The sequence below is a fragment of the Chrysemys picta genome, chromosome 1 (assembly GCF_011386835.1).
Source record: "Chrysemys picta bellii isolate R12L10 chromosome 1, ASM1138683v2, whole genome shotgun sequence".
Lineage (NCBI taxonomy): Eukaryota > Metazoa > Chordata > Testudines > Emydidae > Chrysemys > Chrysemys picta.
In genome coordinates, this window is record NC_088791.1 from 205356428 (window position 1) to 205378976 (window position 22549).

Sequence of the window (22549 nt, forward strand, 5' to 3'; positions counted from 1 at the left end):
TATCCGTGACACAAGCTTAGTCTTATCTATGGTCAGATCTGATACATATTTGTGTGAGAAGTGGGTGTAGTTACTGGGCTCTTGTGGAGTTTCCAGCATGACCTCTGGCACTGCAAAGGTTGAGAATCTCTGCTTAAATACTTATCAATATTTTAATCGAAAGACCCTTTGTAATCAAAATTTGAAAAGCTAAAATGTATGCTTGAGCAAAAAAAAGAAATGTCCTGTTCGTGACTTCTGATTTCCATTGTTTATCAGCACTGAAACCGAGTAATTATGTTTAGAAAGTTTAATTATATTAGAGCAGCTAGCGTGAGGCTTTAATGCTAGACCTGTAATTATAATTAGAAAAGATAACTACTTTTACATTTTGTTCTGTGACTAATTACTTACTCTAAAATACTTGGGAATAAACGAAATTGCTTGATATTAGAACTATTAACTGTTTCCAATACAAAAAGTGTACTTGTAAACATGTTTTAAATGGGAAAACATGATCAAATGTTTTAACTTACTTTATAATATTCTAATTTTACAGTGGATTCCATGAAGCTAAATAAGACCTACTGTTAAATCATAAATATATTTTAAGATTAACATATAGTGTAACTTTTAACCAAAACATTCATGTTCATGGATTACCTTAGCCATATATGTTAAGATGTTGTAGGTATATCAAAGCCCAGGGGTAATACACATATGGTGATAATTAAAAACAGTAGAAGGTATAACTTGCAGAATTGATTAAAAAGCACAGAAGCAGGGGGAGGGAGCGCATGCTGGCCTACAAAGAGAAGCAGAATTGTTAGCTGAATCTTCTAGGCCTATTAGTGATATAAAATTTGACAAAAAGAGAAAAAACTCTTTGTTAAGGTATAATCTGCAATAAAGTAGGTTGAAGGGAACACTATAGAACCTTCATCTTCAAAATTACTTGACCATTGAAGCATTACAGTTACTGCATCACATGGTTCTTAATAAATGTAAACAACTTGACAGTTGGTTCCTTCTCATGGTCAGACTGGACAGACTTCTTAAATGTTGTGGGTAGAACTGGTTGAAATTTTTTGAGTGGAAGGATTTCCTGCTGAAAAATACAGTCTAATCAAACTGATTTGATTTTTTTTTTTTTTTTTTTTGGGTAGGAAAAAGTTAATCCTGATAGAATGTAAATTTTTCCATTAAAAAGGGTCTAAATGAAAGCTTTAATTTGGACTTGACAATTCAAGATGAATAAAAGCTGAAACTACACTTCATGTCTACTCAGAATGACAATTTTCATTTAGTTACAACTTAATGCCATTTTCATTGTTTTTTTAAACTAAGAAAAAAACCCTCAAAATTCCCTTTTAAGTCAAAATGAAACTAATTTTTTCATTTTTAATTGGTTTGATTTTTCCTTAAGAAAAAGGTAATTTTGAATAAAAATTTCAAGCAAAGATTTTTCATTTGCAAGTTCTTGTGGGAGAAATTTTTGTTTTCTGACCAGCTCTAGTTCTAACTGTAAACTGTTGAGAGTTGACTGTTCAAACATGGAAGTGGGACAAAACAAAAACAGAAGTTTCATCCCATGCTTGAACTATAGTCATTGTTTGAGGGGGAAAAGATAGAAGCATTGGATGCAAGAGTAAGATTTAACTTTTGGTCCTGACTTTTAGCCAGGCTTCAATCTCAAATTCAATATTGTGGATACTCTTTGTGCCCACAGTTCCACTTATTTTGATGCCTAACTATCTGATTAGATCTGAATGTTGGGAAACCGGACATCTAAATGAGTTCAACTGCAGATATAAACAATTAAAATATATGAAGGAGACTGACCAGCATGCTCTGATCAAATACAGTAGTCAGTGGTGGTGGCAGTGGGTTTTACAGCTTAGTCCAATGGCCTTTCACTTCTTAAAACCTGGGTCTTAGTTATAGCTTAAATCACCCAAAAAATATTTTGGGATCTTCTCTTAACCTCAGCTTGCTAGATGTCCACATTGAAACACCATAATATTGGAGAAGGCCCATGCTAGATTAGCTGTTGGTGTTACAGGTTAGGACTGAGGTACATTTTTATAGCGCTGTGGGTAAGCTTGCACAGCTCACATTCTCGGTGCATAGGTATATCTCCATATATTATACATATCTCATAGAACTGGAAGGGACCCTGAAAGGTCATCAAGTCCAGCCCCCTGCCTTCACTAGCAGGACCAATTTTTTTGCCCCAGATCCCTAAATGGCCCCCTCAACGATTGAACTCACAACCCTGGGTTTAGCAGGCCAATGCTCAAACCACTGAGCTATCCCTCCTCCCCCATCTACTGAAATATCTGCAAATAACTTATATACAATGATAAACAACTAAATAAATATTCCAGCCACTGAAGTGTTCCTGCTCTATATATGCACAAAAGATGTATGAAATGTGAACATTCTTTTGTTCTAGTGTGTAGTAAGGTAGTTTGTCATATTTTGAAATGTTTTTATAATGTGGTTAATTATTAATAGGCTAATTACTTTCCTACTGTCCTTTTTTTCCTTTTCTGTGGATTTTGGGGTTTTGTTTTTCTATACAGCAGACTGTTGTAGTGATTTTAAAAAATCACAGGATAATCTGTGTCTTATGCTGTGCATAGTAGTGCAATGGCTTTAGTATTAAATAAGATAGACTAAACTACATCTATAGTATCACTTGGTGAACATGACCATGAAATTAAAAGGGAAGTCTTTGCAATGACTGTCACTGAGAAGCATGCCAAAGTGGCAGGTCATAAGTTTGATCTTACATGTACAGTATTTCTGTCCTTTATAGCACCCTGAATCATATCTTTAGGCTTTTTCTTGCTGCATGAACATTAAATGAGTACTTTTTTCTACAGAGCACTTTTTCTCTACACAATGACAACCCCTTAAGACATGACACTTATCCAGCAGATAAGAATGTCTGTACAAAATTGTCTTCTAAATAATTCTTTTTGACCTGTGCTTCAAAAGCAGTTTTGGATCACTAATGGAAGGTTAGATTGTTCCCTGGTAATCTTGTACTTCTGAAGTCAGCAAAACATAATCTTGAAATTCTAAATGACATTTCTGTCATGAACTACCGTATTTTCCGGCGTATAAGACGACTGGGCGTATAAGACGACCCCCAACTTTTCCAGTTAAAATATAGAGTTTGGGATATACTCGCCGTATAAGACTACCCCTCTTCCAACGCACACCAAAAAAAAATTAAAAAAACATCAGATTTGATTTCAATATGGTAATTTTAATTCAAATGCTTATGACATGCAGGTACTTAGCAGGAAAACTGTCACTTATAAACATAAGGCTGTTTGTCATCAAACATGTAAACATAAAACAGTGCAAGTGGATTAAACTTTTCCTAATTCACTCTAAAGCTGAAAGGAAGGATAAGACAATAAACCCATGGGAGCTGCCATGCTGTTTGTTTTCTAAGCTGTCAACCAAACTGGAACTGATGATGATAGGAGGAAGATAACAAACAAGAGAGAGAGAGCAAGTGCCGGGCAAGTCCCTGGCGAGTTAGCAACGCCCATCATAACTGCAAGCTACGGTATTTTTACAGGTTTTGCTGGCGTGACAGTTTCCCTTTAAAAGCCTTCAAAATCCTCCTGTTCGTCATCTGATATCATAAGTACATCAATGACATCTTGTGATACATTTGTAAGGCAGTCATCGTATGGATCGAATTCCGTATCAGATGGTGTGGTCTCAGCTTCGGCTTCCTCTTCATCTTGCCACAAGTAGTCGTCCTCCATACCATCTAATGAATTTGGTATGCCACACTTCTTGAAAGACTTGATTACTGTTTCTGCATCAATATCATTCCAGGCTTTTATGACAAACTTGCACAAAACATCCAACTGTGGAGCACGCATGTTTCCTCCTTTTGTGAATGACTTTTCGCCGCTAACCATCCATTCATTCCACTGTTCTTGAATGCGATCTTTAAATGGCTTGTTTAGGCACACATCCAGTGGCTGTACCAACGATGTCAATCCTGCAGGAATAACTGCCGCATCTGTGTTTAGTCTTGCAAGCATTTGCTTGGTGCTGGGAGTTAAATGAGCCCTGAACATATCCCACACCAGTAGACTACATTTTTGAATAAGTCCACCTGGTCGCCTGCTCCATACATTATCCAGCCATAGCTTTACCCCTTCTTCATCCATCCAGCCTTTTTCATTCACATGTACAAAACAACCAACAGGGAACTTGAATTTCGGCATTGTTTTTCTTTTAATAATAATCATTGGTCTCAGTTTGGCGCCATCAGCTGTGCATCCTAGTACCACTGTAAAACTGGACTTCTCATGTCCTGTCGTTTTAATTAGAATTGTTTTTTCACCTTTTTGATGGACAGTTTTATTTCCAACCATATCAAAATTCATTGGAGTTTCATCCATATTTCCAATACTACTTAACGCATAGCCATGTTTAGTGCGCTGTTGTATTACGTATCGATGGAAACTATTTACTTTGCTATCAAGATCTGCAGGTAATTTTGGGGCAATTTTCATCTTTTGCCTCAGTACCATATTATGCCTTCCCATGAATCTAGTACACCAGGATACAGTGGCCTTAAATCTGTTGCTGTGATCTGGGTTAGATTTGGCCCACTGAAGTGCAAACAAACGTATTTTATTTCGTGTCACTACATAACCGTTTTGGCGATGCTCATTCACCATGTCTGCTACATGTTTTTCGAGTTCTGGCCAATGTGGAGTGCCTCTTCTTAATGCACACTTACCCCTTGGCATACTCTTTAATGCTTTTTCATTTGCTTTCCAGTCCCGAACCATCTTTTCTGTTACTCCATATTGTCTTGCAGCAGCGCAGTTATTATGTTCCATGGCAAAGTTTACAACTTTAAGTTTGAAACTGGCTTCATATTTCTTTCTTCTTGCTGGTGGAGCCATGATGGGGTTTTGACTGTTGGACATTTGTATACTGTACTGTATGTACTGGTGCTATACTGTATGAACAGGTACAGATACTGGTGCTGTACTGTATGTGGTACCCAGTATACAACAACCAGCCAATCACGGCAAGCGATGTACCTTACCGGCGATTGGCTGGTTGTTGTATACAAAGCCTGCTTGGATTGGTCAGCTCTCCCTGCCTGCCCAGCCCTCCCTGTCTCCAAGACTATCAGAGCGGTAGCGCAAACACGCCTCTTTCACCCGTCTGGCCCGCCCTTGTATCCTATTACCTCCTTCTCTGCCTCTCAGATCTCGCACATGCGCGCCTGCGCCGCTTCACTGCAGTCCTCAGGAGCGAGATCTGAGAGGCAGAGAAGGAGGTACGGTAATAGGATACAAGGGCGGGCCAGACGGGTGAAAGAGGCGTGTTTTTCTGGGCACAGCGCCGCTCTCTCTCTTTTTTCCATACCCCGGGCGTCCCGGACGCCTGCAGCTTGCTCCGCCCTTCACTTACACCTTCCCGGTGAGGCGCCCCCTCACCTCGTCATCGGGCGGGGATGCGGCCGCGGCCGTTTTTGAGCTCCCCCCACCATATGCGGCGACCGCAGATTCTCCAGTCCGGCTCGGAAGTTTCAGCACCCGCCCTATAAGACGACACCCGGCGTATAAGACGACCCCCGACTTTTGAGAAGATTTTCCTGGGTTAAAAAGTAGTCTTATACGCCAGAAAATACAGTAAGTATTTCTTTCACTATGGTGAAAATTTAGATGTAAAATGTTTTTATGTAAATCTATCTAGAAAGGACACCTGTTCTCCAGAAATAAAACTGTATAGTTTACAATCAAATTACTTAACTGTTTTGATGCAGCAATTTCCAAATATTATAAATGCATGCAGGTTATTATAATTTAACAAGATTCTAATTCTGGGTGTGCATTAACAATCTTTGAAGTAACTGCAAAATTCTTCCATGACACACACATGTTTAGTTTGAGATAATTTTATCAGTGTGTTTTCTAGATTGCTTTATGAGGGCAAAGTATTTAAAATAACGGTCCCCAGGTCATCGCTTTTTATTTGAGATGGCCTGTTAATATATTTACTTTGCGTTACTACAAGACTTGATGTGAACTTTCAACATCTAAATAATTAGCTCTTGGTGAAATCTTCTTTGTTTCTTGAATCTGAAGCATAATAATTCTAATATCTGCAGAATTACTGTTCCAGCTGAGCTTTTGATTGGGAGTCAGTACATCCATTCAGTGTAAATGTGATGATTCTCAATTAAATTTGTCTGAATTTTTTGGAAGGGGTTTCTTTGCAAACGTGATAATGATGTATGTTAGCCTTCCTGGAGAAAACAAACAAACCAACAAACAAACCCAGATCTTCTCCTAGTGAAGCCACTGGGAAAATCATGACATATCATGGGTCACATATTATCAGCTCCATAATGTGCTCATCCTCAGTGCTGATGGTTATGTAACTGACTGTCCCTGTGGCTGCCTGAGATAAGCGAGTGGATGAAGCATCTGATTGAATCTAAAGTCAAGCAAGACAGATGATGATGAAAAGAAAACATTTTGAAGATTCAGAGCTTCTCATGGTACTGGGGAAGTATTCCACCCTTAAATAGTCACATTACAGCTAAGTGTGCTTCTCAATTCTATTGCTTCTGGACTCTTACGCCCTTTGCTTTTCGGCAGTGACTTGACTAAAATGATCTGTGCCTGCAGACTTCCAGGCTATATAACTGAAACTGGCTGTACTGGGAAATGAGTGCATAAAGAAGCTCCATCAGATTCAAAACACAGCAGCTTTCTTCTCACTCTGCTGCTCTGCTCATTACATTGGCTGTTCATAGATTATCGGATACATTTCAACATACAGTTTTTCATCTTTTCATCTTTAAAACCCTTAGTGTCACTGAACCAAGCTACTAAATGGAATGCATTTTTCTGAGGAAGATTGAATTCCCTTGGAAGTTATGTTCCACGGTAACATCAAACTCATGAGAGCAGAAGACAGACCTTTCTTGACTACTGGTTGGAGACCATGGCAATATATGTGCTCGATAATGTCAGAGCCGGGGCATAGGCAGCCTGGCCTGGGGGTTAGCGTTGGAAACAGGCTGAGGGTCCAGGGGCTAGGAGTCAATTACTAGGAATCAGGCCAGGTTGGAATGCCAGGAGATCAGACTTGAGAGACAAACCAGAGGGCAGGGATCAAGAGTCATCCTGAGTCAGGATACTAGGAGGTCAGGTTCAGGTGACAGGACCAGAAGGCAGTTACCAAGAGTTAGGTGAAGTCATGATACCATATGGTCAGGATACCAGGGGATCACGTTCGGGTGACAGACCCAGAGGACAGGAACCAGGAGGCAGTACCAAGAGTCAGGCTCAGTCCATAGATACTCATAGACTTCCTGGGAAGTCAGGATCTGGTGATGGAACGGGAGGGCTGGAATCAGGAGGCAGTTAGCAAGGATCAGACCGAGCTGAGGATGCCAGGAGGTCAGGATTAGAAGGCAGGAACAAGTAATCACCAGACCAGCAGTCTGTGGCAGGGGGAAGCCTAGTTGTATGGACAGCTTCCTGTTTCCTCTTCTGTCTTAAATCAGGGCTGCAGCCCAGTCAGGAGCTGTGGAGTTCTCCTAATCAGAGCATTAGGGTGGGACTTGTGCCCCAGTTGGGCTTCATGGAGCCTGGTCCCTGCTGCTGTCTGTGAGCTTCTAGATGGAGGATTGGAGTGTGGTGTCTCCCAAGACCCCCTCTGACCTGGGATCAAGGCCCATGGGACCTGACCTCACTCTTCCGGATGCCTTTCAGGCTCTGTGGGTCCAGACTTCTCAGGATGGTTCTCATGGAAAGCTTGTATTAGAGCGAGTGTGTGAATGTTTTCCACTGGCTCCCATGTACATTCCTCAGGGCCATAGCCTTCCCAGTCGATCAGATATAAAAGTTTTTCCTGCCGGTGGTTAGAATCCAAGACCTCGCACATGACACATTCCTTGTGGCCTTGTATGCATGCTGATGGGGGAGGTGATTGGGTCCTGTGTGGAAATTAATCCTTGGCATAGAATTTTAGGAGGGATTTGTGGAATACCAGGTGGATCTTGAAAGATCAGGGAAGGTGTAGCTCAACAATGACCAGGTTAACTTGGTGACAAATTTGATAAGGGCCAAGTAACTGGATGTCCAAGTTATTTGACGGTCTGTTTGTGTAAAGGTGCTCTGTTGAGAGCCACACTGTTTGTCCCACTGAATAGGTGGAGTCTGGATGAAGATGTTGGGTCTGCATGTCATTTGTAGTTGACTTTTGCTTTTTCCAAATGGACCTTTGCTTCTTCCTGGATATGATGAATCCTCTGCACCAAGTCCGAGGTGTTCGGGTTAGGAGAGGTCATAGATAGCTGTGGGTAGAATCAGGGGTGATACCCATAGTTGCCAAAGAAGGGGATTTTCCCTTCTTTGTGTCATTTGCATTGTGTGCAAACTCCACATAGGGTAATAGTGAGGAACAATCATCTTGATGAATGTTAATATAACATTGTAGGTATTGCTCTAAAATTTGATGGATCCTTTCCGTCTGGCCATTGGACAGAGAGTAGTAGAAGGAGAAGAGGTGCAGCTGGAACCTCAGAAGGGCCTCACACCAGAATTAGGCTGTAAAGTATGATCCACAATCAGCGGTGATGTCTTTTCTCATGGCCCTGAATGTGCCACATAATACAGGTCTTCATGCAATCCTGCAATGTGTGTGCTCAAGCTAAGATGCTGTGCCACAAACCCTGTGATATACTCCATTCTGAAGACACTCCAACCTGATCCTGGGTCATTTAAGCATTGGATTTTATCATGAAGCTGTCAGAGTCCTGTGGACTCACAACAGTCTTGATGGTGGTAGACCACTTCACCAAAATGGCCCAGAGGTAAGTTATGGCATAGCTGTAAGGCCACCATTCTTGCCTGACTTGGGGGAACATTAATGCGGGTATTCTCTAATGTAACCCCTCTTATGTAATGTCTGCTTCCCTGTCAATGGCAGCTTGTTTGTCTGGTAGAATTTCTGAGGCAGAAGCAAAACGAATCAGTGTGACTAGGTCTTGGCAAAGAGCATTATTCAGGAAGTTGAGGGGGTTGAGAATGTGAGCCAGTTCCTGGCTAGGTCCATGTGGTTCAGTGTCAAAGTTCCAGGACAAGGCATTGGCCTTGGTGTTATTGGTTCTGGAACAATATGTGATAGTGAAGTTGAACCATAAAAAAAAAAAGCCCATTAGAGGTGCCATTGGTTTAATACCTTTGCATTGCACAGATATTCCAATTGTTTGTGTCAGTGTATATTTGGACTGGACGGTGAGTCCCTTCCAAATAATGTTGCCACTCTTCAAAGGCCACCTTAATGGCTTGAAGCTCTTTATCCAAGATCTCCTAGTTCTTGTTGGGAGTAAGCTTCCACAAATACTAGGCATGCAGGTGTAGTGTTTCGTTCAGATCTGTGTTGCTGGGAAAGTATGAACCTGATTGTCTTACTAGAGGTATCAGCTTCTACTAAAAAGGTTCAGGAGGCATCAGGGTGGGCCAGTATGGGTGCAACGGTAAAGGTGAGTTTCAGCTGATCAAATGCATGTTAGGTGTGGGGGACCACTGGAACTGGGCATTCTTCCAGAGCAGAGCATAGAGGATCAAATGCACACTTCTTAAGCTTAGCATAGAGTCCATGCACCCGTAAACTCTCAAGAACTGCTCAAGCATGACCAGTGTTTGTAGTTTTTAGGATTGTCTGAGAAGACCAGGATGTTGTCTAGATAAAACACTATATATTGGTTCAGAATGTCCAGGAACACTTTTTGTTTATAAACTGCAGGAAGGTAATGGGGGCTTTGGTCAGACTGAACTGCACTACCAGGTTTTCAAAATGACCACAGTGCATTCGGAAGGTGGCCTTCCATTCATCATCTTCCCTAATGCTCATGAGGTTATAGTCTCCTGGGGCGGGGGGAACCTTAGTAAACATATGGGAAGCCCCCATGTGATCCAGTAACTAAGGAATCGGGGGCAGAGGGTACTGATTCCTTACTCTTGATTCAGGGCATGGTAGTTAACAATGTCGGAGACTGCTGTCTCCTTTCTTAACAGAGGAATGGAGCACTGGCCAGCGATGTTGATTTGTGGATAAATCCTTGGACCAGATTCTCCTGAAGGTATTCACAGAGTGCAGCCAGTTCCGGTTTGGACATGGTGTAAATCCGCCCAAATGGCACTTTTGCCCCCAGCTGTAATTCTGTGGGACAGTCATAGGCTGTTTTGCTTTTTAAGAGCAGGGGATAAATATTTTAAGCACTGATGTGTTAAATATTAAAGCTGGAAAACATAATTGTCAATTATGAAATATGGGGAACTTAACTAAGTGATTACTTTTCACAAAAGCACCAGGAAAACAAAAATGATTCAATTATGTGAGGAATCAGAGTGCATATGCTGAAGCAAAGGAAGAGCTAGTTGTCTGCTTAATTGTGCATCAGTAAATGGAAACTGTTCAGTTTCATTTATGTAACACTTGTTGATTAATTAGTGACAAATAATTCAATGGTTTAAACAAAATAACAACAACAAAAAACAAGTTGCACTGGCATGGTTTACATGGCTTATCTTGAAAGTATTCAAGTATTTTCTTGCATTTCAGGGGCTTTGTATAAATATCAGTGCCCCTATGAATGGACGGAAACTGTGTGTGTGTGTGCGCGTGCGCGCACACAGACATCTATAACCCAAGCACTTAAACAAATAGAGTTAAGGACATCATAAATCTTAAACAACCCACGTAATGAATGAGGTGCCCACCCACCTGCCTTTCTTCCTTCTGTTTGAGTCCTTTAATTGTATTTCAAGTGGCTGAAAAAGAACTGGGGATGGTTACATTGGAAATCCCTCTGTGGTGAATATTCAGCTGCATCATGGTATGCAAGTAGTCGTTTCTGTACTTTGGATGGTTCTGGCACACACCCAATATGTTCCCAACAACATTAATTTACAGAAGAGATGTACTCTGAGAACTTTAGTACAGATGAGTAACTTGTCTTTATTAGTTATTTCATAGGTCATCCTTTCTGTGAAAAGTTACGGTAGAACCTCTCAAGGGAGAAGATAATTCTAACCTGTGTTATATTGTTTCAAACAGGTGAAGTACCACCTATGAGATGGATAGTAAATTTTGACAGAGATCTTCTAGATGGTCTAGTATTGGCAGCACAGGTGGCAGCTTATTGCCCATATTTGGTAAGAACTTTTTTCGTATCTTATTTAAAAAAAACTTTGTCAGTTGTGTATCTGGACGAGCATTAGTCTAAGTATTTATTACTACTGTTATTATCCACTTTAATTTTGGAACTCTCAGCTTGCAGGAACTTTAAAAGATAAAGCCATATATAGTAAGTCTTGAATTATTATTTCAGTGATTACTCTTTTCTTGAGTATGTACTTAAGTTGGAATATTTAGTTCAGGGTGTATATGAACATACATGTAATAATGAGAAGGTAAAGAATACATATACTTAGTTTTCTCCAGTGCAATACGATGAGTTTGATTTTATCTTCTATACAGATTTCAACTCACTTTACGAATATGTATACTAATCTGGGAACTCCTGAACAATGTCTGCACAATTGCTTGATACTAGTGAATGCTTTTCATGCCATCAGCCTTGATATAGGTGTACAGGTAAATGCTTTTATATTCCATGTGCAATATACATTTTGAATACTTTTTGTTACTTTACTATTAATAATACCTTGCATATCATTTGGGTGAGAATGAGATGAAGTGAATTTTTTGTGATGCACTGTTAAAATGTAGAAACTGAAATACCGCTTCATATAAAACGACTGCATTTTTACACACACACACACCATATATAATTAGACTATAATTCCATTGAGAGAGCTGACCTCATAAACCACAAAATTGAAGCTTGAATGGTTTATTAATATTATTGAAGTTCCAAGAATAAATTATAGAAAAATTGTTTGTATCCAGGAACGTTAGTCATACATTTATGAATAAAGAATGTACTGTAAAATTTTCAGACATGTTGAAATTTACTGTTTCAATGGGTTTTGACTTCTAAATCACTTTTGAAAATGTTGCACGTAGACCATATTTACAGGTTGGGAGACTGTATCCTGGAAAGCAGTGACTCTGAAATGGATTTGGAAGTCATTATAAATAGCTAGCTGAATATGAGCTCCCATTACAATTCTCTAGCTGCTTGTTTCTCATCTGGTGGGTTACACAGCCCTTTGGGGGTCATAAAAGGCAACCAGGGGGGCATCTGTGGCACTGGAAATTTTTTTACAATCTAAAGCAATTAAAATATTGCTCCCTTACTCCCCACACGTCCTATTCTTTGTTGGTCTTTCAAAAGACGTGCACAAATAACACATAGATTTATCATTGTTATCCTGGATACATTTTTATTTTTACAGTAAATAGAAAAGGATAATGAAAATTATTGACTTTGTATAAGAGGCCACTGACCTGAAAAGTTTGTGAAACACTGCTCTAGTTGAAAGGGGTATAAACAAAGGCGTATCAAGTAGGAGTAGGATTTATGGGATGAAATTCTAAGGTTGACATTAAACAGGAGGGGAAACTATGATAGTAATGGTCCCTTCCAGCTTCAAAATCTGGGAATCTATTATGTGCTTGTGTTGGGATATTGTGTGTGCAAAACTTCTTTCAGTTTGAAAGATTCTAGGGGTTTTTAGGGTGATTTCTTATTACTGCTGGGAGTGGTAGAATTTTCAATCTGGAAAAAATTGAAGTGTGACTTGTGTGTGTGTCTGTGTATATGCACGCTTGCATGCACACGTACAACTTTGGACTATGATACTTTTGGATCCAGGAATTATTCCTAAGACTTCCCCATCCTATGGTTTGAGACTGAATACATCTTGTGAAACAAGTGACTTTACCACCATTAACTTCCTATCGTCAGTGTGTTTGTTTTTTAAAAGAGCCTGAATATGTCCATAATCATGGGCTGCAGCTAGCTAAAATTTGGGGAAAATACTGTATTTGTACCTTTTGGTGGTGGGTTATTAGTTTTATAACTGATTTCATATAGCATATCTCTGGAGTGAAATGTGAAATTCACCACAGCAACATTTGCTCTTTTCACATTTCAAATATTGCAACCCCATATACAATTTAAAAGATATTTTGGATTTGGGGACCTGTTCTGATTACATTTTTGAAAAAATTCTTAATTCTTGCTTTACTGAGTGAAGTTTGCATTTCCTTTCTCCTCCCTACTAAGCATTCAAGTTCATTGTCCTGAACACATGGAAAGACCAGACAAGACACCAGGGATATGTTTTAACTAGCTTACAACTTTATTAACTCATCCGGAAACTATCTGGCAATAATTGATATAGTGCGGATCATCTTTTCTTCTGTAATCTGTTCAACCTTGTGGAGGGCTGCTGTCAGCCCCCACCTTTCCACAGCCTGTCACACCCCATTGCTGGGACCCCACTGCCCTCTCCTCATAACAAGGTTAAGGGGTTGCGGAAAGGGGGTTGTCTCCTAGCTGTACCTGACATTAGGAGCCCCAGCCCCATTCCCAGGTTCTTTAGGGGATGCCTTTCCCTAAATCCGCTGCAAGTTACAATTTACCAGGAAACCAGAACCCTATCAAATGAATACCTGCATTGTACACCTGCCAGCAAGAGATGCCAGCTATTAACTTGGCTGTTTTGGCTGCCCAGCTGGGTTCCCAGATGGTTAACAATTCCCTTCCTGATATCAGGCAAAAATATATATGCTCCCTGGTCAGGGAGGTGTGCCTCATCTTCCCTGAATATGATAATTTTTGGTGGGTAATCACCGATCCACCCAACTAGCATGCAAATTTAACCACCTCCTGAATCATGCACCTTCTGATCTTGTCAACCCGGGGACGCCCAGTGGCTCCTCACTGCAACATTTCAGACCAATTTCCAGTTGCCCCTGGGACCTGCTTTAAATCTCCATGCCGTAATGGTTAAGTCAACCACTTGATGAAATTTCAAATTATTTTCACCCAGGTGTATGTTAATCCTTTCAGATGGCTGCTTCCTGGCTGCCAAAGAGTGTAAGAGGAACATCTGCCGTTCCCCTAGCATGCCCCCTTCCTTGTCAACTCAGAATCACCTCACCCTGAAGCCTTGCTGTGAACTACCAGCAAAATGGTTGCCTGCCTATGGGCCCAATACATAATACTGTGCCCATGGATACAAATACTTGCTCTTATGCCCTGTTGCCTTGCTCCTGAAAATTGTCAAAAACAACAAAAAATTGGCACATTGACACTGTTGGTCTCTAGTTTCAACCAGGGGCCTCCCATATATCCTGTATTCATTCAAATGCCATCAAACAATTGCCTGTGTCCCTTGAGCCCCCATTCCTAGTTGTGCTGCAGATGTCACCACCTAAATCCTGAAAGGAATGTTATGAAAGAGTGGGATCCAAATTTGCTAGAAGGGAAGCCTAGCAGTATAAGTTCTTTTTTAAAGACTGCCACAAACTGGAATTTTTGAGGTAGTTCCTATCAACATGAAGAAAGAGTGTCCAACACCAGCCAGCCTCAGCCATATATAAGTTCTTCAAGGTACCAATGGGCATGTCCCTGCCTCCCCACCCTCATGCAGTACTATGGACTCACCTTGCCATCCCTTATCTGTCTTTGGCATTCTCAGGGTCAAGATGATTGTTTGCTCACCCAAGCTGTAAGTCCCTAAACTCCAAATCCCTGTTTGAGGTATCCATTGCTGACCCAGGCACCAAATCGCTGACTTTGAATGCTCCAAAAATGCCAATGGGAATACTTCCTTGAACAAAGATGCCTCCTGGCCACATCAAGGTTGCCAGTGAAGAACTCCCTCCAGTTTCCAAAGAATCTGAATAGTGATGGATCATTGGGGATCTTCCCTGGGACTTGAGGATTGTGACCACCCATTTAATAGCCTCCTAATTAAAAACCCACCACAAAGATCTGGATAACATGACAGTTTGCTACAAAATATGGGGCCTGATAAATGACTGGAGATGGCTGATGATGGTGCCAGCCGATACTGTACCAGTGACACCACACGCTGATGTGGTCTTCAGGAATTGGCCAAATCTTACACATGAACACCCTAGCCTGAATTTAAGTAAATTCTATAAAACACACAGCATTAGCTCTAAATGTTCGTGGTGCTACTAATTGCTACACTAATCCAAGAGAAGTCATGAGGCAAAGTTCCAAAGAGGTTGCAGTATTTGTTTGGGTTCCTTGTTGGCACCTGGTGCCAAGTTTTGAAATCTCTCCCTCTGTAATAGAGACAAAGCATCCACTATGCCGTTATAAATCCCAGGGATACTTTTAGCAGCAAAATAGATTATATAAATTAAAACACTGCAATGAAAATGTCCTAACTGACCTCATAACCCTGAGTGATTTGCAGGGCTGGCTATTAATAACATGTATCATTGCCAGGTTGTCACTCTAGATCTCACTTTTTTTTTTCAGTTCACAAACTCCATCCCCCCAAATATCACTGAAAATAGGGGGGGAAATCCAGGAATGTGATGTCATTAACTATCCCCCTTTGTATCCAGTAAGTGGACCACCTGTGATGGTGAAAATCCCCAAACCCAGTGCATCTGACTGAACTTTGAAGACTGCCTTTAGCAATGAATCCTGTCTCCAAAAATAAGCTCCATTAAAGTGAGTTAGGAAATGATGCCATGCCCACGAATCCTCCTTCATTTCTTTCTTCACTCTTATAAAATGATTTGGCCTTGTTATCTCTAAGCATGCAGAACTTATGGGATTGATCGAGAGGGCCAGCACAGCCAAGAAGGTGACTTTGCACAAACTGCAGGCTATTATTGTTCATCTTAATTTTGCCATGACTCAGCATGCAAAATTAAGATGACCAAGTTTACTTGCAGGGAGTCTGGAGATACCAGCCACTGTATCTAACTGTATTCCTAAATAGATCAGTTTGGTGTAGAACCCTCTGTTTTTCTTCTGTCAGGAGTAATCCCAGGTCAGGGTAATGTGTATCACCTTTTGTAAGCCTGACTCCTGTACCAAAGCCCAGTCCATCACCATGCTGAACTTTTTAAATGCTGAACATGACATTGAGTGTCCCATTGGCATGGCTTTGTCAAAATGAAATTGACCTTAAGAAGGAAAAAAAACCCTGAGGATATAGTGGTAGCAGCCAAAATTCCTACTTAGACTCATTTCACTAACGTTGCTCTGGAGCCACGAGCCCTCACAATGTTCACAGCAGTGTCAAAAGGAGAGTGCTGTACTGAACAAAGTTCTGGGCCTGTCACATCACTTGATGAACTTCTCTATCATAAACAGTTGGTGGATTGAGCAATATTCCCTGTGTGTCTTTTGGGTGCCAACCCAAAAAGAGAGACTCACAGGTTGGACATAGTCAAGCATGTCCTATAATTTTGTTAATGATTTATTTCTTGTGCCATTTGTCTCCTTGCTATACGACTCAAACCTTCAATAGACTTTTATTAAGAGCTTTCATGAGAATTCTAATTCCTTCATATAGTGTCCTGAATCCTAATATAAACACTTCCCCTAAATATGCCCCCTCTATCTGATGAGGGTGATCCCAAAGGAGTACCTGAAACATCTTGAATATAGCGAGGGATAAATCTGTCCCACGTCCCTGCTATTTGGTCCACTGCCTAATGATAGGGAAGCACCGTGAATAACCCTCTTTTCATACTGGATTGGGACTTTCCCTGATGGGGTAAGGTAATTGTGTGCCCTGCAGATGCCAGTGCACTTCTCATGTGCATATTTATATTTGTAGAAGTTCCAGAAATGTGTGTCTCCATTGAAGGCCCAGCATACCTGCGAGCATTGGGCCTCTGGTTAAGTTACCACAGAACCAATAAACTGCTATCCATATGTAAGCATGGCAATGCCCAATCTGGAGGTCCCCTGCCACTCACCAGAGGTCATTATTTGCCTGATGCCACCTCATTCCTGGACATGTTGCCACCTGTAATCTAAATTCCTCATCATAATAGGTCCATGCCATGCACCAAATGTATTCTATGCCTGCCAAATTATGTCCTTACACTGGAGCAACGCTATTTGGCAGACAACACACATGCATATATCAAAAAAACAGCTTGCCAGTTTTCCCAGGTCCAAGAAATCCTAGGACCCTTGAAGTTTGCAGTGTCCATCTTGTTTCTCTTTGCCTTACCTTCCATCACAGCCTCCCTCTGCAATTTTGAGAATGTTTCTATATATTCTACCAATATTTTCCCTTTAGTGGCGTTGAGAAGGTGCACGCCGGTGGGGAAGATGCCATTGTATAAGCCTGTCTTTCCCCACCCGAAGGAGACTAACTGCCAGCTTCAATGGCACTATCCACTCCATCTGAGCCCCGATGCATCCTTCTCTATGGCTCCAACCCATATATTCCAAGCGTGAGAGGGATTCAGCACCTGCATGCTTAAAATTCCCTGATTTGTAACCCTTACCCCACTATAGGAATCAGCATCCATTTGGCTACTGCTAGTTCCCCAATATGGAGCCCCCACTGGTTGTGCACAAGTGCCCTTGCCAACTTTCCCAAAAAGGAATGTGCTGTATTTTTGGGTGATTAGTTGTACAGCATCCTTGCAGCATCCTTGCATTGTGCCTGGTATTAGAGGTGATAATTCCTTTTCAGCAAAATGTAATAATGATACTAAGCACTTCTACAGCACCACTTAGTATGATGTGGTTGTGAAGCTACTGAAGGCAATTCAATTTACTTAACTTTCCAAGGAATGGGAGTTAAGAGTCAGTTTGTATTTTTGTTTGGGATATGGGTGAGTAGTAGTGACTGAGCAGACAAAGTTCCTCACTCTGGAGCAGTACTGCATTGCTTTTAATCAGATCACTATGAGCTGAAATTGAAGAACTGGAGAGGAAGGAAGTGTTTCAATTATGGTCCTAAACAGTTGTATATGAGTCCCAGACTAACAGCAACAGGCATAATTTTTATTTCACCTCCCCCTAAAACTTCAAGGTTAAAAATGTGAGTATTTGTGTATTATATTTGAAGACCTATTCTGAGAAATGTGTTTTTGTGTTGTAAATATGTATTGACTTATGGATTCCCGGAGTCTGTAAACTGTATGTATAACAAAGTAATGTTCCAAAAGCCTATGTGATTAAATTGAAGGTAAAACACAGCTGTAGTTGAGAATTCAGAGTCTGACACAGAGGTATTACTAGGTCAAGTCGGGCAGGAGCAAGGCAGATATGTCACATGTTTTGGTGATGAAATTGGAAATTTTCTTTGTCACTAAAAATCAAATTCTTGCTTGATGTGAAAGCTACATCAAATTCTTCAGAAACCCCAAAGGTTGGAGTACAGTTAAAGTTTACAACACCATGGGAGGTGTTAGTGTTAATTCTGTAGTATGGATAGAAAAGCTTAATGCACAGGGGTTAAATAACTTGCTCAAGGTTACATGACCAGGTAGTGGCAGAGCTGAGAACAGAACCCAGGTCTCCAAGTCCTGTGCTTTAACCACTACACTAGGCTCCTAAAAATAAATACACTTAGGAAAATTCAAAATTGACAGGATATAGGGAGTACATATTTTAAAGACATTTATTGGGATTCATCATATGTCTTTCTCTAATAATACTGTAAATATTCTCCATGAATCCTTGTCCTTTGGTAATAGCAGTTTACAGTGAAATACATGAATGATCTTGCTGAACTATCCTAACTTGGTCTATTACTGGAATACTCTTGTCTCATAAATTCTATAGGTTAAGGCATTCCTGCAGTATCAACAGGCTGCTTCACTATATCAAGCTATTGCCTCTTATGAACTTCATGGCAGTCTTGTATTATTTGATGAGGATGGTGGTGACAGTGCAAGCTGTAACATTTATTAGATCTGGAATGGATGACATTTTCAATCAGTTTCTGGGGATAGTATCTAAGATTCTGTAATTACTAAGAAGTTCAACTGACTGAAGACATACAGCCTCCAACTGTAAGTTTAAATGATTCATCTGTTGGAGAGTTCAAGGCCTTTTAAAAAAAAATCCCCTTTTTGGCTGAGATTGAGACTTATTCAGTCAAGATGGATTATTTGTGGAAGAAAAAAATCTTCTGTGTTTCACTTGCCTGATCATAAGTGAAAGTAACACCCTGGAACATTATTGGAAGACTTGGGGTTTTTTAGATTTGTTTTATTTTCCTGTATTTTATTACTATAATTTGAATTCCAGCACTCCCTGCTCAGAAGAGCTTGCAGTTGAAAAAACAAACATGGATAGCGCAAGATTGGAGACCCAGAGGATGATGTTAAAATGGGGGAATTGGAAGTGCTGGTCAGATTTAGTTTCCCCCTTCTAAATAGCTAGGGAGAAGGAACAGTGGCAAGAGGAACCCACTTAAGGAGCTTCAAAGTGCGCTGGGCTGTCTGTCTGATTGAGGATAATAGTGTTGGCACTTCAGTTTTAAACCAAGTAGACTGGAGTGATGTGGTATCAGAGAAACCATAGAAGATACTCTAGTAAGCAATGCCAGAGATAACTATGGACAAGGGCTTTGTCCATTCTTAAAGATAGAAAGGGATAGAGTTTTCTTTTGTTGCGGAGTAAGATGCAGTAAGACTTTGGTGATTAGCTGGCTGCATAAGGAAAGAAGAAAAAAGGGAGGAGTCAAAGATGACCCCAAAGGTATGAGCCTGAATTAGGGAAGGTTGAAGATGGTGTCAGTAACGATGGAGAAAGGCAGAAACGTAACATGGTACAGTCAAATTGTCTAAATCTTCAGAATATCGGGGTTTATTGAGACAGTCCACAGGTTAATTTATTGGCCACCAGAGAAATAACTGAAAGTACTCATCTGAACTCCTAAGTAATTATAGGATATCCGATTCTTTTTCTGGGACCTCATTTAACATGCCATCTATTCTTTTACCCTAGTCATCTCTACTGATTATCTATGCTGCTTGGTCTTCATTTTCCCAATATTTCCCTCTGGGAAGGCACTCTTAACTGCATTGACAAAACCAACTTTAAGGAGTTCTTTCAAAATTCTTGGATAGATTATTAATATCTAAGGTATATTCTAAATATGCACATTTCAACTTTTGTCTGCCAATTAAGAGACATTTAAATTAAAATCCTTCTTAGATTTGGCTGAAACAGCTATCTAACATAGTTTGCAGTCTTGCCATATCTGACATATATAAGCAAAATATAGAAGAATACAAAAGAGCACCTTGCTTTCTCTTTGCTAGACCAGAAGATGTCTTTCTGTATACTACTGTCCATGCTAAACTGGGGCAATTTCAAGTAATAGTTCTCTGTGCTTGGTTTTGAAAAGTTGAGTGTTCCCAGGCATCCTTCTCAATGTGTATGCAACAACTATTCCCTTTGATCTATGATCTTGATAAATCAGAGCCTCAGATAAAAGTACATTAGCGATGAGTTTGTCTTCAGTGATGTTCACTGAAATGTGGAGGCCTATTGAAACACAAAGTTCCCCACAGCCCCTTCCTCTATCTAGTCATCTTTAGTTTTAAACTCAACTAGAATTAGCCTTTGGTGTCCTATGGGATATAGTGAAAGAAAGTGACTGACTGTGAGTATAAAAAAGGAACTTCATGTCTCTAAGAAAAAAACTGGTACTTTTTACTTGCATGGAAACAGAAAAGCAACCAATTTTTTTTCCGCCAAAGACAGTAGGCCACATGGGTTAAAAAAAGACCAGGGTTCGTGGGGAAGTGGAGGCAGCTATAAAAATATATAACAAATGGAAGAAAGGCAAAGTTGATAGTAATGAATATAAATCAGAAGTTAGAAAATATAGAAAATTGATAAGGGAAGCAAAAGAACACAAGAAAAAATCTGTAGCCAGCAGCGTTAAGAACAATAAGGTGTTTTAAAAATATACTAGGAATAACAATGCAGAAAAGGCAGACATGTTCAATAAATATTTCTGTTCTGTATTGTGGAAAAATCAGATTATGTAGTCAGATCATATGACAACAGTCTTTCCATATGAATTCCCAAGCAAGACATGCTGCCTAAGCAGGCCTGGTTTGTATTCTCAGAATCTATCAACCATGTAATTGCCCACAGTTAAGTTACCACACTGCTCCTTCTAATTAAGCACATTTATTCTTAAGGTAATAACATTACAGAGAAAACACATTTAAAAAAAAAAAAAGAACCTACATGCATGCTAATAAGCTTACCAGAGATCACCCAAACTCTAAGAAGAGCTCTGGCACGTGAACAGTCCTTCAAACCCTAGCAAGGGTTTGTTCTGTGGTTACCAATTCATAACCTTCTTGGCTCAGAACAAGCACACTCATGAAAAGTTTTGGTCCCTCCTTCATACAGCTAGAGTCTTTGATCTGGGAATAGGTAATTCGTAGACAATGGGTTTCTTCTGAGAATATAGCTTCAAAAAAGGCTGGGTTTTTGCATAAGTGGAGGAGCTACATTGCATCCACCCGCACAGAAGACCGCTCTACCATATGATGTCTTCTGTATGGCATGATCTTGCATGGACACCAGACATGCAAGGTCATGCTGCATGGAGGATGCCATGTTATTCCTGTATGTGATTTGCGGAGGTGCCGTACAAGTACACGTGCAGCCTGTGTCACTAGGAAGATTGGCCCATCCTTAGGACAATTGAGACATTGGCAGGAAAAAATCTTCACGTCGTTCTTGCCATAGATTCCAATATTAAAGACAGTATGAGAAGGAAAACATTTTAGAAATGGAAATATGAATTCTTTCATTCCTAAGCTTTAAATATGTTCTTGCTTTTGCCAAAGTAACTAGTAAATGTAATTCTTTAACTCAAACTTTCTTTCATTAATATTTAGCAAGTTGAGTAACCACAGTTACCACAAATTCCTTATAATTAGAAAGAAATTTCAGTTTGATTTCAAGGTTGAAAGTAAGAATCCACAGGGAAATAAATCTTGCCCATGGAGTTGCTTTTCAGAGGTGACTACGTTAGGCTTATTATCTTCCAATGGTAAGAAATTATCTCAGTTGTTTTGAGGCGGTTATAAAACGTAGAACTACTCATTTGCTAGAGTTTTCTGTTTCTGATAACATAAAATGGATGTTTCTGAAATTATTTAAAATACATTCCTCTATTTCTTCTAAGAAATCTGCCAGAAACATTTATTGTAGCTTTGGGGAGTATTGATTGGGGAAGAGAGGAACATATCTGTAGATATAAGTGACTTCAGCTTTATGGCAGGAGTGAAAATTAATCAAACTCTGTTTCTCCGGACAAAAGTTTCAATAATCCTGATTCATTTTATATTTTATTTATTTTAATATGGAAGAGGATAATATAGCATTCATACCAGATACAAGCTATGGCAAAATAGCAATATTATATTTTTAGTGTACAATTCTTACCATATAATCATTATAGTCAATGATAGAATTGGTTCATCTAGAGGTAAACATATTAAAGCAATATAGTAAATAATGTTGCTTTATAGCTTTACATCAGGAAGCAAGGTTTTGACAGGACAGCTATTCGGAGCTTCT

General features: G+C 40.0%; 1 protein-coding gene across 1 annotated transcript in view; it reads left to right on the plus strand.

Annotated features, from left to right (window-relative positions):
• CFAP47 (cilia and flagella associated protein 47) overlaps window positions 1-22549 on the plus strand; it is a 286241-nt gene that overhangs the window by 197249 nt on the left and 66443 nt on the right. Inside the window, exons 34-35 of the mRNA XM_008174468.4 lie at window positions 11116-11213; window positions 11539-11655. Of these exons, the coding sequence (XP_008172690.4) occupies window positions 11116-11213; window positions 11539-11655 (215 nt within the window). The remainder of the gene's footprint in view (window positions 1-11115; window positions 11214-11538; window positions 11656-22549) is intronic.